The sequence below is a fragment of the Trachemys scripta genome, chromosome 9 (assembly GCF_013100865.1).
Source record: "Trachemys scripta elegans isolate TJP31775 chromosome 9, CAS_Tse_1.0, whole genome shotgun sequence".
NCBI lineage: Eukaryota > Metazoa > Chordata > Testudines > Emydidae > Trachemys > Trachemys scripta.
Window position 1 is genome coordinate 18011033 of NC_048306.1, and position 16376 is coordinate 18027408.

Sequence of the window (16376 nt, forward strand, 5' to 3'; positions counted from 1 at the left end):
GAGCTGGGGAGCACCAGTCTGGTAAATCCCCAGGCTGCAGGCCTTGTTTAAGGCCAAAAGGTACTGGGGCTTCAGAGGGGTAGCCTGGGGATAGGCAAAGGCTGCAGGTCTAACTCCCTTGCCAGTGATGAGTGGCCATTACAGACTGCAGTTTGCCCCAGGGAAAGGAGGCTAGATGATGACTGGCAGTAGCCACTGAGACAAGTTGGTCTTAGAGGGTTGGGGGTTCCCCTGGGAGGGGAGACCCAGAGTATGAGGGTAGTGCTGGGGCAGAACCCTGAGGTAAAGGGGTACTGGCGTCTGGGAGGGACATGGGGCCTGAGGCAGGTGAGCCACCGGCCAGCAGGAGGTGCTTTGAGGCTGGAAAGAGCTAATTCCCAGATGACCAGCAGGAGGTGCCGCACCGGTGAGTCAGCAGCCTGCTACAGAAGCCTATTCCAGAATGTAACTGCCCTTGTAGTTAGAAAGCTTTTTCTAAAATCTAACCTAAATCTCCCTTGCTGCAGATTTAAGCTCGTTATTTCTTACCCTATGGTCAGTGGACATGAAGAATAATTAATCACCATTGTCTTCATAACAGCCCTTCCCATATCTGAAGCCTGGGAGAAGTAGGACCATTTGCTTTTAAATGGAGGAGGAGAACTAGTTTAAAAAAACCAAACACTTGAAGAATTAGAAAACCTCTCAAACATAACCACTTTTTAAGCATTATAAGAATAAATGAAAGCATCTCTTTGGCTTCACAAACAGACACAGAAATGTTCATCTTAGCGTTTCAAGGAACATAGATGGCATACTATCCTCCACCCTTTTTATGCTGCTAAATGATGCAGTGCACCCAGTATTTCCAAAAGCATTCCATAAGTAAGGAAACCAAGAAAATAAATAGCACTAAAACATTCTCTCTACTCAAAGAATATTCATTGCAATAAAAACATATTTGCCTTTTATTAAAGATAGAATTTGTTTTGCAACATTGTTTAAAACAAATCTTCAAACTTTCATACATTATAGTATAATTGTAGCAATAATTCACACTACACTGCCACTTCACAATTCAATAATGTATTAACTGTACAGAAAAGGTCCATATTTTTCAGACTTTGTATTATAACTAAGAATAAATACTACCCCACAAATTAAGTGTTTACATCTGTGACCTATTCTAATATAATCTGTAAAAATCTTAATGGCAGAGAGGTTCAAGTTTCTATAACTTTGTAACAGCGCTGGATGGCAAAGCATCCTGATTTTGAAGAAGAATTCTCTATCTGAGGACTGGTACAATAGTCTACCACAATGATTAAACTTGTAAAAAGACAGATGGTTCCTTGACATATCCTTAAATACTTAAATTTAAACTAATGTTGCTTTTAGAATGATTGTTTTACAAAAATCACTCTTTGAAATACCAGATTTTTACAAACCGATAGTAACAGTACTTACATATTTTTCTAAACGCTAGGTGTGCCAAGTCTCTAGATCAGTGGCGGAAATGGCAAACTGCAGCCACTGGGAGCTGCGGGCAATCGTGCAAATGTAAATAAATGGTCTGGTGGCCTGCCAGCAGATTATTATGATGGGCCATGTGTGGCCGCACGTTGGCCACCACTGCTCTAGATCTTAACACAATTTTCCTGTTCTGCAACACAAGTTAAGAATATTAAAGACAGGATACTAAGGGGATATATAGAAAACACCCACGTCATTAATAAACTTTACTCACCTAAATTCCTCTGCCTTTTTTTGACCTTGCCTCAGCTCAAATCCGTATTCATGCCTCAGTGCTTAATAATACTCAGCACCTTATAAATTCAGGCCCTCTGGTACTGCCATCTTTTATGGATTTACTTAAGTCCCATGCTAGCCAGACTACTCTCTATAATTATAGGATGTAGGCTTTTTCTGCCCAACCGACTTCCTATCCACCTTGACATTCAATTCAAAATCACTCCTGGTTTTCAAATTTACACAATTCTGTCTATATAACAATTCAGCATTTCTATACCACTTAACCAGTTCATCACCTGCACCCTCATAGAGATAACCTCTTTATTTACTGATGGGAAAGTTCAGATAGATATAGCTGGGGCAGGAGTTTCTGCCCCTCAGTCCCATGCTGAGATCGCTGGACAAAACTGGTCCGGTAATGTTAATATCTGCCTATTTCCCCACCTTCTCATTCCACAACTCCAACCCTGAGAGAGAGGTTTTTGGAAAGTCTGGGTGGGAGTGAGTAGGTAAGGAAGGACAGAAAGTATGTTCCATTCACTACTGTTACCTCATCCTATCTAGAGCTCTACATCCTACACGGGGCCAGCTCCAGGCACCAGCGCAGCAAGCAGGTGCTTGGGGCGGCCAAGGGGAAGGGGCGGCACATCCGGCTCTTTGGCGACAATTCTGTGGCGGGTCCCTCGCTCCCTCTCGAAGGGAAGGACCTGCTGCTGAAGTGCCGCCGAAGAAGAAAGCGGCGTGCTGGAGCTACTGCAGAAGTGCTGTGGCTTTCCCCCGCCGCTTGGGGTGGCAAAAACCCTGGAACTGGCCCTGATCCTACAGCCATACATTATGCTGGTGGCTTCCTGGCTCCATGTGTCCTTCCCACCACTACATCTACATCATGTATTCAAGAAGGTGTGAGCGAAAAAGGAAAACAAGTCTGGTGCTGCTGTTTCACGCAATGTGCAGTTTATTTATAGAGCAACAGGAAAAAGTGTATTAATAAACAGAAAAAACCCAACAACATACCTTATTTTGTTTTTTAGGTCGGATGTGGCATCCATATCTTTAAATTCTCTTGCAATTTGCACTGTTCCATAGCCCCCACCTGCAAAGGCCAACTGTTTTTGAGGAATCTTTTTGACAAACAGAAATACAATACACTAAGCATAGGTTGCTAAATAATATAAGAGAATCCTTTGTACAAAATTCTCATATTTGTTCTCTCTCATTTTTTGTTCACAGTTGACTTAAACAATAAACTCATATAGTGTAGTTTTCAACCAATAGTTGCCATGTGGTTTAGGCAAATAACTTCCTCCCTCCATTAAAATAGGGAGGAGGGAGACTGAGGCAAAGAGAGAGAGAGTAAATAACTTGCCCAGGGTAGCACTGGAGTCCATGGCAGAGCTGACGGGAGGTCCTGACATAACTACAATGGAAGTGGTCTTATTTACAAGTCCTTATCTGTACTAGTTTGCCTTTGTAGTTATTTTGAAAACAGAATGTACCTGATGCTGACAATTAAAAAGATGCTGGGGGGGAGGGGCTTAACACTTACACTAGAATACAGAACTGGCACACAGATGCTATAATGAGACAGACAGTACAAGTTTGTTTGCACTACAATATGCCTTAAGTAGTGACAGTGTTATTATTTTTAAGTTGAGATTGGCAGCAAGAAGTGGTTCAGATCACCATACGCCCTGGGTGGAATCTCTGAGAAAAGTTCTATCACATGACAGTTGTCTAGTTATGTTCACTTGAAGTCCTACCAAGTTTGACAGCATCCCCTTAATCCCACAATTCTACTTGAATACTTATCTTTCCTATGGCAGCAAAATTATATATACACATTTTATAAGTACACTACATGGGTACGAGTCAGACATAGTTGGCTCTTGCCAGTTCTTAGGAGAAGGCGGTGAGTGGGGGAGAGGGAGAGGAAGGAACTGGCAAAGGAGGGTGCAGGTGGTAGGGTGACCAGATGTCCCGATTTTATAGGGACAGTACCGATTTCTGGTACCCTGATTTTTCACACTTGCTGTCTGGTCACCCTAGCAGGTGGTGAGTGAAGGAAGGTGCAGAGGTGAAGGCGGGCGCCGGGGGGTGAGTGCAGGAGGAGGAAGGAGGGCAAGGGGGGGGTGAGGGCTGAAGGAGGCAGCAGGGGTGAGGGGAGCAGGAGGAAGGCGGGCGCAGGGAGTGGGTAGAGAAGGGGGAGGAGACAACAGCAGCAGGGCGGAGGAAGCGGCGGTGGGAGGGAGCCGCCGGAGCGGGGGGCGGAGCGGGCGGCCCGGCGCAGCCAATCGGGGCCGGCTCATCCATGTCTCGGTGTGAGTCAGGCACGTCGGTGGGGTGATGTTGCTGCGCCGGGCAGGGGCCGGGAGAGGCGCCCGCGCCACAACCGGGACGCGGCAGGGGCGGGCGCCCCCTGCTGCCTGGGCAGCTGCTGCCGCCTGCACCCGGCGCTGGCCCCGTAGCCAGGGGCGCTGGGCCTGCCCGCTCCCGGCCCGCTGAGGTAGCGGATCCCCCCGCCTGCGGGGCCCGGGGCGGCGGCAGGGGGCGCGCGGAGCGGGGGCGCGGGAGTGGACACCGACGGGAGGAAGGGGGCTGGGCCCGGGGCGGGGCTGCCGGGTCCCCTCCCGCGCTGAGTGGTTCCCTCTCTCCGCAGACTCGCCGCTGCTGGCGGTTCCCAGCCGCCGGGGGAGCAGGGCTCGGGGTGCCCGGCTGGGTGCGGCTAGCTCCTGCCGGGGGGGGGTCCCCGCTTTTCATGCTCCGCCAGACAGCCAGCATCCTGGCTTGGGTCCCGCCCTGGTCCGACCTGCTCCGGGACAGCGAGGGCGAGCAGGAGAGGCAGCACCACGCCATGGCCCGCTACAGCCTCGGCAACCTCCTGGACTGGCTCTACGGCGGGGTGGACCCCAGCTTCGCGGGCAACGGGGGGCCCGAGTGCGCCGCCTTCCTCACCCCGCAGCAGCGCCTGCTGGAGAGCCTGGTCTTCCTCACCGTGGGCGTCCTGGAGATCCTGGTGTCCCTGCGGAAAATCAGGCGGCAGCTGCACTCCAAGGAGGAGGGAAACCATCCGGCCCAGCAATCCCAGGCCAAGCAGGAGAGCCTGGGCAAGAACCTGCTGCTGGTGGCCCTCTGCCTCACCTTTGGCCTGGAGGTGGGGTTCAAGTTTGCCACCAGGACGGTCATCTATCTGCTGAACCCCTGCCACGTGGTCACTATGTTGCAGGTAAGAATTGTGTGTCATCTCTGTCCAGGCTGGGAAGTTGAGTCAGCCCCCTTTTCAGCTCACTCATGTTGACGTCACCAGCACTCACCTTATGCTTGAAGGAAGAGAAGCCAGCAAGAGTTGTCTTGCCAAAACCCACCTGTTAGGATGTGAACGGGGTGGGGTGTCACGTGGGAGCCTGATAGGCTGCTGCAGCCAAATCACATGTTTAAAAATCTCTCACGATGTCCTTAGAAACATCTTGAATAGATTAGGTATTAATTGAAAGTTTGAAATACTCTGATCAACTTTTCACTCTTGTATTGTCTTTGGCCCTGATGGAGCAAAGATTTAACCTGCCGACTTAACAGTATACACTCAGAGCAGTTGTGTTGGCTTCAATGGGGTTCTTTAAACCCCTATTTAACTTTATATATTGCAAGTTATTGTAGGAGCAGAGCCCTTGTTTGCTTCTTGTATTTGTTCATGATGAGAAAATGAAAAGAAACTAGTCAATTTGATTTCCTGGTTCTGATACATCCTTCCAGGGCGGTAGCGTTAGGGTTGCAAACACAGCAGGGGAGTGTGTGTGTGAACTATTTTCACTGGATTTTTTTCAGTATCATGCAGATATTTCCTTTGGTTTTAGGCTTTATATATGTTTGTTCATCAGTTTTTTTCACCACCCAATACAAGATAAAATGATACAAATATCAGGCATTCAAGAGCTCTAATGTTTAACCAGCAGTTACATCAGGGGAGGGCAAACTAGACCCCACAGGCCCAATCCGGCCCATTAGGGCTTTTGATCCGGCCCGCAGGATTGCCAGCCCCATGGTGCAGTGGGGCTAATGCAGGCTCCCTGCTTGTCCTGGCCCTGTGCCGTTCCCAGAAGTGGCCACCATCATGTCCCTGTGGCCCCTGGGGGCGGGGCAGAGGGCTCTGTGTGCTGCCCTCACCTGCAGGCACTGCCGCCCACAGCTCCCATTGGCTGGGGAATGGGGAACCGCGGCCAATGGGAGCTTTGGAGGTGGTACCCGCACGCGAGGGCAGTGCGCGGCAGAGCTGCCTGCCCCACCCCACCCCCAGGAGCCACTGTCGGACATGCTGGCCACTTCCGGGAGCGGCGTGGGGCCAGGGCAGACAGGGATCCTGCCTTAGCTGCGCTGCATGGTGCTGCGACCCCAGAGCTGCTCGAGGTAAGCTGCGCCGGAGCCCGCACCCTGCATCCCTCCTGTACCCCGCACCCTGGCCCTGAGCCCCTTCCCTGCACCCCAACCCTTTGCCCTGAGCCCCTTCCTGCACACCGCACTCCCTCCTGCACCTTAACCCCCTGCCCCAGCCCTACATTCATGGCCCTGCATACAATTGTCCCACCCAAATGTGCAGGTTAACAACTTCAGGCTCTGACAGACCAAGCAAATTCCAGGTAACATCAAGAGGACTCAAGCATCTGTTCTTATTACAGTAATTGCTAGGAGAGAGAGTCAGTCTTTTAAGAGGTGGGACTGAACTGTTTCCAGCTTTGTAGACTAATACCAATACTGTGAATTCCGCCCGAAAACTAATTGGTAGCCAGTGAAGATCCCATAACACAGATGTAACATGTGAGCTGTGGGTGTCACCATTTAATAACTTCTGCACTAGCTTCCCATAAGATGGTAATGATTCTTGGTGGAAGAGAGCAACTGTTGCATAATCCATCAGTCAACCCTGTTAATGTAATGAAAAGTGGAAATTCTGCAAGGGCTTCATAAATATTTAAGCAATGAAATAATATTGCCACACTTCTCAGTGCGTTGAGTATGTTGCAAAGTAAAATCCTTTACTGAAGGAAAGCTTTCTCCTAGTTTCTCCATAGCTTCTATCTAATATCATTATGTCTTGAAGTATCTATTTCATGCCCTTGGTGGGAATGGCATTTTGCAATAATACAGTATTTCTATATGTATTTAGAAAAGATTGGCACCTAACAGTTCCTTAATTTAGCCAATGCCTTTTTTTTAATGAATGGTCTTTTTTTTTCCTTAATGAAAACAAAACATCCAACCGTTTTTTTTACTCAGTCGGGTGCAAGTTCTTTTTAAAACATTTTTTTTCCCCAAACCTTGGTTTCTGACCAATTATCAGGCCTTTTGTAAGTGATGAATAAGATCATGCTGGGTCACCCACAGTTGGAGTTCAAGTGGGACTCCTGTAATTTCAGCCTGTCACATTTTAAGGGCATGGGGTTCCCATCTCAATATATGAAAACTCATAGAAGGAAAAAAATCAGGTATAGTTAATATATATATGGTGCCAAAAGTGCTTGAGGCACTTCACAGAATGTAGGAATGATTTAGGTCTCTGTCCTTTAATTTATGTGTGCTTTTGAAGTAGACTTTCTGTATTTAGAGGGTTCCATTTAGATCAAAATCTTTCTTGGTCCATGTTTCTGTAATAATCTTTTATGCTCTTAGAGAGAGATCTAATGGATCCTTATAGAGAACAGTAAGTATTACTGCATCCCTAAGATATTTTTAGTCCAGGCCTCCCAGATGGCTGACAGAATGAAAACAATGAGCTTGGAACAAAAATTGGCTGGTGTATTTTATTTTCAACTGGTCATTTTCCTTTTTGTTTCCCAGCTTGCTTAACCTTTCCTTTCCTTATATTCCTTTCTAGTCTCTCTTGGTCTCTGCTTTCTTGTTCCTTTTCCAAAGTTTCTGGCTCTGTCATTGGTACAATCACTTTTCCAGGTGAGATCAGGAAATGAAGATTTTTCTATTGTCTAATTCTACAGTGAAAGCAAAAGGAAGTCTTCCTGGCTCCTCATAACTCCCATTTGCTGGAGTTGTCGTCTTACTTGCTGGCTCAAGTCTTTCAGGGGTTACCTCATCCACAGCTTCAACCCCAAGATGGCTATCTTGCACTACAACAGATCTTGCATTATATCCATGGCTAATGAACTAGTTAATGGAGAGATTGTTTCTACATAATCTCAATTGGTTCCCAATACCTTCCCTGCTATTTCAACCCCCCCACCCCACCCCCGACTTCACCCTGGGGTTAAGAAGGAAAATTTAGACTCTCTTATTGCTTTCATACAAATAAACCAGACTGCTTTTTTATGAGTTCCAGTTAACTGAAACTCCAGGCTAGCCAAGGGATTGTTATGTTCCTGGGGGCTACAGTAAATGAAGTCCCATAAGAGCTTACCTTCACGTCTGTTGATCTTTTAACTGTCACAATGCTGAAGCTGACCTGCAGAACTCCTCTGCAGACACCCGTCTTTGAGATTGACTCTCTGTGGAGTACTAACCCCTTCTTGATTTTTCCTAAGATTTCTGATGATCTTTTGCAGAGAGCTTCATAAAACTAGGATTAAATTAAAACTGATTAAATTAATCTTGATAGCAATCATGGGCAAGAGGTGATGACAAGAGGATTACATACTTTCAAAGTATCAGAGGGGTAGCCGTGTTAGTCTGAATCTGTAAAAAGCAACAGAGGGTCCTGTGGCACCTTTAAGACTAAGGGTACGTCTATACTTACCTCCTGGTCCGGATGTAAGCGATCGATCTTCTGGGATCGATTTATCACATCTTGTCTAGATAAATCGATCCCGGAAGTGCTTGCCATCGACGCCGGTACTCCAGCTGAATTTGCGTACCTTAGTCCGAAGTGTGGTCCAGGCCTAACAGAAGTATTGGGAGCATAAGCTTTCGTGGGTAAGAACCTCACTTCTTCAGATGCAAGATTCTTCTCTTGCATCTGAAGAAGTGAGGTTCTTACCCACGAAAGCTTATGCTCCCAATACTTCTGTTAGGCCTGGACCACACTTCGGACTAAGGTACGCAAATTCAGCTGGAGTACCGGCGTCGATGGCAAGCACTTCCGGGATCGATTTATCTAGACAAGATGTGATAAATCGATCCCAGAAGATCGATCGCTTACATCCGGACCAGGAGGTAAGTATAGACGTACCCTTAGTCTTAAAGGTGCCACAGGACCCTCTGTTGCTTTATACTTTCAAAGGTCACAGAAGGATCTGAGAGAGACAAGGTGAGTGTGGTAATATATTTTACTGCACCAGCTTCTGTTGGTGAGAGAGACGAACAGAAGTTGGTCCAGTAAAAGATATTACCTCACCCACTTTGTGTCTCTAATATCCTGGGACTGACATGGCTACAATAACACTGCATACAACAACTGAAAGACCTGGACCTTTCTGTTGTAATAACCTTGGATTCATTCTCTTGCCTGCTCCATTCCAAATATTGTTAACTGTCTCTTATGTGGGGGTGATTTTTTTTTTTTTTTTTGGCGGGGGGTAGGCGGGAATGAATACTTATTCTGAAATTATATTTAAATGGTCTGGTCTCTGCCATTCAGAGCTCTGGATTAATGCTGTAGTGTTCTTACCGCCTGCACTCTCTTCCCACCTGCCTCTGACAAAGTCCACTCCAGTTGGCTTTACTTCCACATTTTCCCCATTAAAATCATTGCTTCATATTATTGACTCCATAGTAACTAGGTGATAGTGCATCTTAAGAAGCAAGCGCTCTGTTGTTATCTAAACACTTGAAGGGTGCAGGTTCAGCTGTTAAGAAATATGTGATCTGTTTTAAAATGCCCTGAAATATTTGCACAAAGAAGGAAGCACTTCATAATGAGAGATTATGTCAGAAGCTCTCAGTGAGACTCATTTCATTTCTCTATGACTGTTGCCTTTTTTAGTGAGGATGGCTTTTTTTTAAGGCTATGCCAATCATGTTTCAGCTTCTATTTCAGCGTTGCTGTTTCGCCTTTTAAAATGGTTAGAGGAGAGAGTGAATCTCTGCCTTGCAGACCTTTTTTCCCCATTTCCATCACAGAGACAGTTATTAGAACTGTGACAGAATTTATGCCCAGGGTATCCACTAACTTTCCATATCAATCAGGAAATTATACTGCTGGATTTCAGTCCTGATTCTATCTCAAGAAAGTGAGAGAGAAGCTGGTGCTATCTAGGTTTCAGAAGATTACTTCCATTTAAATACTGCATGTTGAGACTAGCATCAGACTACATAGCCTTTCATTGCCTGTCAGACGAGGGCATGCTGGACACATCTGAGCTGTGGCACAAGCGGGTGTTGTTCCCTGTTGTATGGTTAGCCGTAGGATGTCAGGATGTCCCTGTCCACCACAGGCAGAGTGGGATAAAGGACACAGAGACAGACTTTTCTGACACCCAGATCAGTTCCCCAATTAATGTAAATCCCAGGGTCAAATCCTGACTCCAATGAAGTCACTGGGAATGTTGCCATTGACTTCACTGGGCCAGGATTTTACCTCAGGAATTTTAGTATGAGTAGTTAACATCTAAAGGTATCCAAGCAGGTGGGCCCCCTCCCTACCTGTATTCCCAACAGGTTTTATGTCCCAGGCTCATTTGCAGTCCAGTAGAGATCACTTTCCCCTCCTGAGGGAGAAAAGCCAAACTGCTTTCCTTTCTGATATGCTTTGCCAAATGAAGAAGGACAGCCAAAGCTTCCCTTTCCCACTGTGTTAGCCAAATGGCTTAGTCAGGCTTGCATAGCTTACTTCTGTCAGTGTACTGTAGCCAGAGTTTGTATTGTATCATGCACGAAGTTCAACCTTCAAGTAAGAGTAGAAAACTTTCCAGAGCCTGCTTTCTTGCCTTTTTCCCCTCCCTGGAGCCTACTCTCACCGCTCATCTGTCAGAGCCCCAGTGTTGCAGACCTAACAAAGCCAAAATGGGGAGGACAAGTTTAGCTTGTTAAGCGTTGACTTGATTTCCCCCCCCCCCCCCCAAACGGTTCCTTAATCCCCAGTGGTAGCTTGCCATGTTCCATTCCCATTGCTTATAATAGGCATTTGTCCTGTGTACAGCAAAATTGAACTTAGCCTAGTGTGTCTCACTTGCTTGTTGTTAGGTAGATTAGGTCACATTTGTCTGGAGATCTCCCACTTCCCTTTCTTTTAGATTGAGGGTAAAATTTTCAAAATAATGTAGGCTCCTAAGTCATCTAGGTGCTATTTTCAAAAGTTACTTAGGTTCCTATACCCCTGTGATTTTCAGTAGACAAAAGTCAGATGGGACTTAAGTGCTTTTTAAATTTTACTCCTAAATGTTAAACTAGGGTTGCTGATTCAAGCTGTGATCTGTTTACTGTATGACAATAAACCCATATCAGTCTTCCTGGGAGCTTCTCTGTGCCTGCTACCTTCTTACTCACTTCTTACTCCCTCACCAAAGGTTCTTAAGCAAAGTAAGCTGTCATGGGATAAAAGGGAAGGTCCTCTCATGAATTGGTAACTGGTTAAAAGATAGGAAACAAAGTGTAGGAGTAAATGGTCAGTTTTCAGAATAGAGAGGGGTAAATAGTAGTGTCCCCCAGGGGTCTGCCCTGGGACCAGTCCTATTCAACATATTCATAAATACTCTGGAAAAAGGGGTAAACAGTGAGGTGGCAAAATTTGCAGATGATACAAAACTATTCAAGATAGTTAAGTCCCAAGCAGACTGCGAAGAGCTACAAAAGGATCTCACAAAACTGGGTGACTGGGCATCAAAATGGCAGATGAAATTCAGTGTTGATAAATGCAAAGCAATGCACATCGGAAAACCTAATTCCAACTATACATAAAAAATTATGGGGTCTAAATTATCTGTTACCACTCAAGAAAGAGATCTTGGCGTCATTGTGGATAGTTCTCTAAAAACATCCACTCAATGTGCAGTGGCAGTCAAAAAAGCAAGCAGAATGTTGGGAATCATTAAGAAAGGGATAGAAAATAAGAATGGAAATATCATATTGCCTCTATATAAATCCATGGTAGGCCCACATCTTGAATACTGTGTACAGATGTGGTCACCCCATCTCAAAAAAGATACACCGATATAACGTAGCCCGATATAACATGAATTCGGATATAACGCGGTAAAGCAGTGCTCCGGGGGGGCAGGGCTGCACACTCCAGCGGATCAAAGCAAACAGATATAATGCGGTTTCACCTATAATGCGGTAAGATTTTTTTGGCTCCCGAGGACAGCGTTATATAGGGGTAGAGTTGTATATTGGAATTGGAAAAGGTTCAGAAAAGAGTAACAAAAATTAGTAGGAGTATGGAATGGCTTCCGAATGAGGAGAGATTAATAAGACTGGGACTTTGCAGCTTGCAAAAGAGATGATTGGGGGGATATAAGGTGGATAGAAAGCTGGCTAGATTGTCGGGCTCAATGGGTAGTGATCAATGGCTTCATGTTTAGTTGGCAGCTGGTATCAAGCGGAGTGCCCCAAGGGTCGGTCCTGGAGCCGATTATGTTCAATATCTTCATTAATGATCTGGAGGATAGCGTGGACTGCACCCTCAGCAAGTTTGCAGATGACACTAAACTGGGAGGAGTGGTAGATACGCTGGAGGGTAGGGATAGGATACAGAGGGACCTAGACAAATTAGAGGATTGGGCCAAAAGAAATCTGATGAGGTTCAACAAGGACAAGTGCAGAGTCCTGCACTTAGGACGGAAGAATCCCATGCACTGCTACAGACTAGGGACTGAATGGCTATGCAGCAGTTCTGCAGAAAAGGACCTAGGGGTTACAGTGGACGAAAAACGGAATATGAGTCAACAGTGTGCCCTTGTTGCCAAGAAGGCTAACGGCATTTTGGGTTGTACAAGTAGGGGCATTGCCAGCACATCGAGGGACGTGATCATTTCCCTCTATTCGACATTGGTGAGGCCTCATCTGGATTACTGTATCCAGTTTTGGGCCCCACCCTACAAGAAGGATGTGGAAAAATTGGAAAGAGTCCAGCAGAGGGCAACAAAAATGATTAGGGGACTGGAGCACATGACTTATGAGGAGAGGCTGAGGGAATTGGGATTGTTTAGTCTGCAGAAGAGAAGAATGAGGAGTGATTTGATAGCTGCTTTCAACTACCTGAAAGGGGGTTCCAAAGAGGATGGATCTAGACTGTTCTCAGTGGTACCAGATGACCGAACAAGGAGTAATGGTCTCAAGTTACAGTGGGGGAGGTTTAGGTTGGATATTAGGAAAAACTTTTTCACTAGGTGGGTGGCGAAGCACTGGAATGGGTTACCTAGGGAGGTGGTGGAATCTCCTTCCTTAGAGGTTTCAAGGTCAGGCTTGACAAAGGCCTGGCTGGGATGAGTTAGTTGGGGATTGATCCTGCTTTGAGCAGGGGGTTGGACTAGATGACCTCGTGAGGTCCCTTCCAACCCTGATATTCTATGACAGGGGTTGGTAACCTTTCAGAAGTGGTGTGCTGAGTCTTCATTTATTCACTCTAATTTAAGGTTTCGCGTGCCAGTAATACATTTTAACGTTTTCAGAAGGTCTCTTTGTATAAGTCTATAATATATAACTAAACTATTGTTGTATGTAAAGTAAATAAGGGTTTTAAAATGTTTAAGAAGCTTCACTTAAAGTTAAATTAAAATGCAAGCCCCCTGGACCAGTGGCCAGGACCCAGGCAGTGTGAGTGCCACTGAAAATCAGCTCGTGTGCTGCCTTTGGAATGCGTGCCATAGGTTGCCTACCCCTGTTCTATGATATGATAGAGGTCTATAAAATCATGACTAGTGTGGAGAAAGTAAATAAGGAAGCATTCTTTATTCTTTATCATAACACAAGAACTAGGGGTCAGCAAAGGAAATTAACAAGCAGCAGGTTTAAAACAAACAAAAGGAAGTATTTTTTTCACACAATGCACAGTCAACCTGTGGAACTCCTTGCCAGAGGATGTTGTGAAGGCCAAGACTATACCAGGGTTCAAAAAATAACTAGATAAGTTCGTGGAGAATAGGTCCATCAATGGCTGTTAGCCAGGATGGGCAGGGCTTTGGAGCTGTGCTCCGGCTCCTCTCCAGCTCCAGGCAAAAACCTGCAGCTCCACTGCTCCGGAGCTGCTCCGCGCTCCAGCTCCGGCCTCTGCTCCAAAGCCCTGCAGGGATGGTGTCTCTAGCCTTTGTTTGCCAGAAGCTAGGAAAGGGCGACGTCGGATGGATCACTTGATGATTACCTGTTCTGTTCATTCCCTCTGGGGCACCTGGCATTGGCCACTGTCAGAAGACAGGATACTGGGCTAGATGGACCTTTGGTCTGGCCCATTATGGCCATTCTTATGTTCTAATGACTGTTTTATCACTAGGTTCCATTTGACTTTTCCACATAGCATATTCTTCTGGCAGTGTTTGGTCTTTGGGAATGATCTATGTTGTGTTGGCAGGGAGTGGTAACAGAGGAACAGATTTATATTGCTCAAAAAGTAGGAAGCACACTACTTCACTCATGGCTGCCCAGAGGAACTGCCAAAAGGAAGTTGCTCATTGGACTGGTTCCTGCTTTTTTTTTTTTTAGGAAACAGCAAGTGGGAGAGACCTTGTTAGTGTCTGTGGCTTCATTAAAGAAACTGGTGTGTATTTGTGACTATGAAATCAACTAGCCCAGGGGTTGGCAACCTTTCAAAGAAAAAGAGCCATTTTGTTTTTGACCAAAATATTTCGAGAGCCGCATCACACGCAAAGCTACTTGTAGAGTTAGAATTTATCAACTCATAATAATTTAACATATTAAAGTTATTATTACTCACCAATACTTTTAATGCGACTAGAATCTAGGTGCTTCAGCGAGGACTGTACCAGACCACCCACAGCCTGGGTATGTAGCTGTGGTGTTAAACCATGCTGGGTCCATGCCGCTGCATCTTCACTGATATCTTTAGCCACGCTTCTGATTGCAATGTAGGCACACTCCCTATGTTTGTACAGCACCTAGCACAATGGGGACCTGTTCTCAGTTGGGGCCTACTGATGTTACTGACATGCAAATAAGTTTGGACCCATCTCTCCTGCAAATACTTGCATTCAGATTTGGGTTTGTTAAAATGCATTTGCTACAGGGCCTGCAGTGACATGACAGTCCCTCAAGTGAGGCTCTGAATAAAGCCAGTATTCTGGCAGGGGGTTACAATAATGCGATGTCACTGAACAATATGTGTGCTCCCTGGTGGCTGAGTGGTCTCTGCCCTTCTAAATCACAGGGTGTCAGGAGCATTGCGTACCCGAGATGACACAATAACTACACCTGTGCTGCGGTGGATTATGTACTTATGAGAACCTCACCCTGGCTTTGTATCAATTCTGAATCCCCTGCATGCAAACCTCCCACCTCTTCTGTTGGGTGTGTGGGGTCTGAGAGGGAGTTTGGGTGCAGGAGGGGGTTCTGACCTGGGGTTGGGGTGCGGGAGAGGGTGTGAGGTGCAGGCTCTGGCCGGGAGGTGCTTACCACAGGCGGCTCCCGTCTGGCGGCGCAGCAGGGCTCAGCAGGCTGCCTGCCTGCCCTGGCCCCACGCCGCTCCCAGAAGCAGCTGGCTGCTGGTATGTCTCGGCCAATGGGAGCTGTGGGGGTGGTGCTTGCAGGCAGGGGCAGCTCACAGAGACCCGCTGTCCCCCTCTCCCCAAGGAGCATGTGGAGATGTGCCAACAGCCAGTCGTTTCCAGGAGCGGTGTGGGGCCAGGGCAGGCAGGCAGCCTGCTGAGCCCTGCTGCACCGCCAGCCGGGACCCGCCTGTGGTAAGTGCCTCCTGGCCAGAGCCTCCACCTCGCACCCCCTCAAAAAACAGCTGCCCACAAGGGGGCAGCCAAAGAGCCACATGTGGCTCCGGAGCCGCAGGTTGCCGACCCCTGACCTAGCCAGAACAACTGACTGATCAGTTAGTGTTGGGGATACATGGCCAGAAATCTGTGTAGCAGACTTTTAAAATGATCTGTGTCAATGAACTCTCCTAGGAAATCATGTTATAGGCCTGATGTATATTTCGGTTGTCTGTTTTTTGTGATTTATGAATTTAATATTTCAGTGCTTATTTTTTAAATAAATCTTGAGTTTTATGTAGATGTCCAAAATTAGTAGGTTTTTTTGGGAGCTTTTTTTTTTGTATCCACTATAGGTATATTATCTACATTACTCATTGCAGTAGTATATGTTGTAATGAGCAATATTTTTGTATGGTCCCTAGTGTGCTTTAATAAAGTTTCATACAGAACTATGTTAAAGGAAAATAGGGAACTTTTAGTGTGCACCAGCAGGATCTACATGGACCAATTAATGCACAACACATTAATGCAATTCAGAAATCACACCTGCATAGTCCTTACTACTGCTTCATATAGACAAACCCTTAGATACAAGTAACCATTTTTGGTGTTTTTCCAGTGTCTAATGGATAAACACAGATTCCATTTTTTAAATATGAGGATGTTTTATTGGTGTTTCAGGTAAAACTGAGAATCAGAAGCCCTACATATGTTCCACACAGCTCAAAAGGGTCTGGTGCTCCTGTGATCATCCTTAACAAGCATTCTCACACTATACAGAAGTTGTGGCTGTTTATCTTCAACCAGCCAGAGATAGGAACAGGAAAGGGGATG

General features: G+C 46.2%; 1 protein-coding gene across 4 annotated transcripts in view; it reads left to right on the top strand.

Moving 5' to 3' along the window:
* The first annotated feature begins 4055 nt into the window (after positions 1 to 4055).
* Positions 4056 to 16376, top strand: part of TMEM164 (transmembrane protein 164) — a 90869-nt gene continuing 78548 nt past the window's right edge. The window contains exons 1-2 of one of the 4 annotated variants that reach the window (XM_034781106.1): positions 4056 to 4234; positions 4388 to 4954. In XM_034781106.1, coding sequence (XP_034636997.1) covers positions 4487 to 4954 — 468 coding nt within the window. In that variant the 5' untranslated portion in view covers positions 4056 to 4234; positions 4388 to 4486. Of the gene's footprint in view, positions 4235 to 4356; positions 4955 to 16376 lie in introns of those variants that run through there. The other 3 variants (XM_034781104.1, XM_034781105.1, XM_034781107.1) reach the window with 3 other exon arrangements.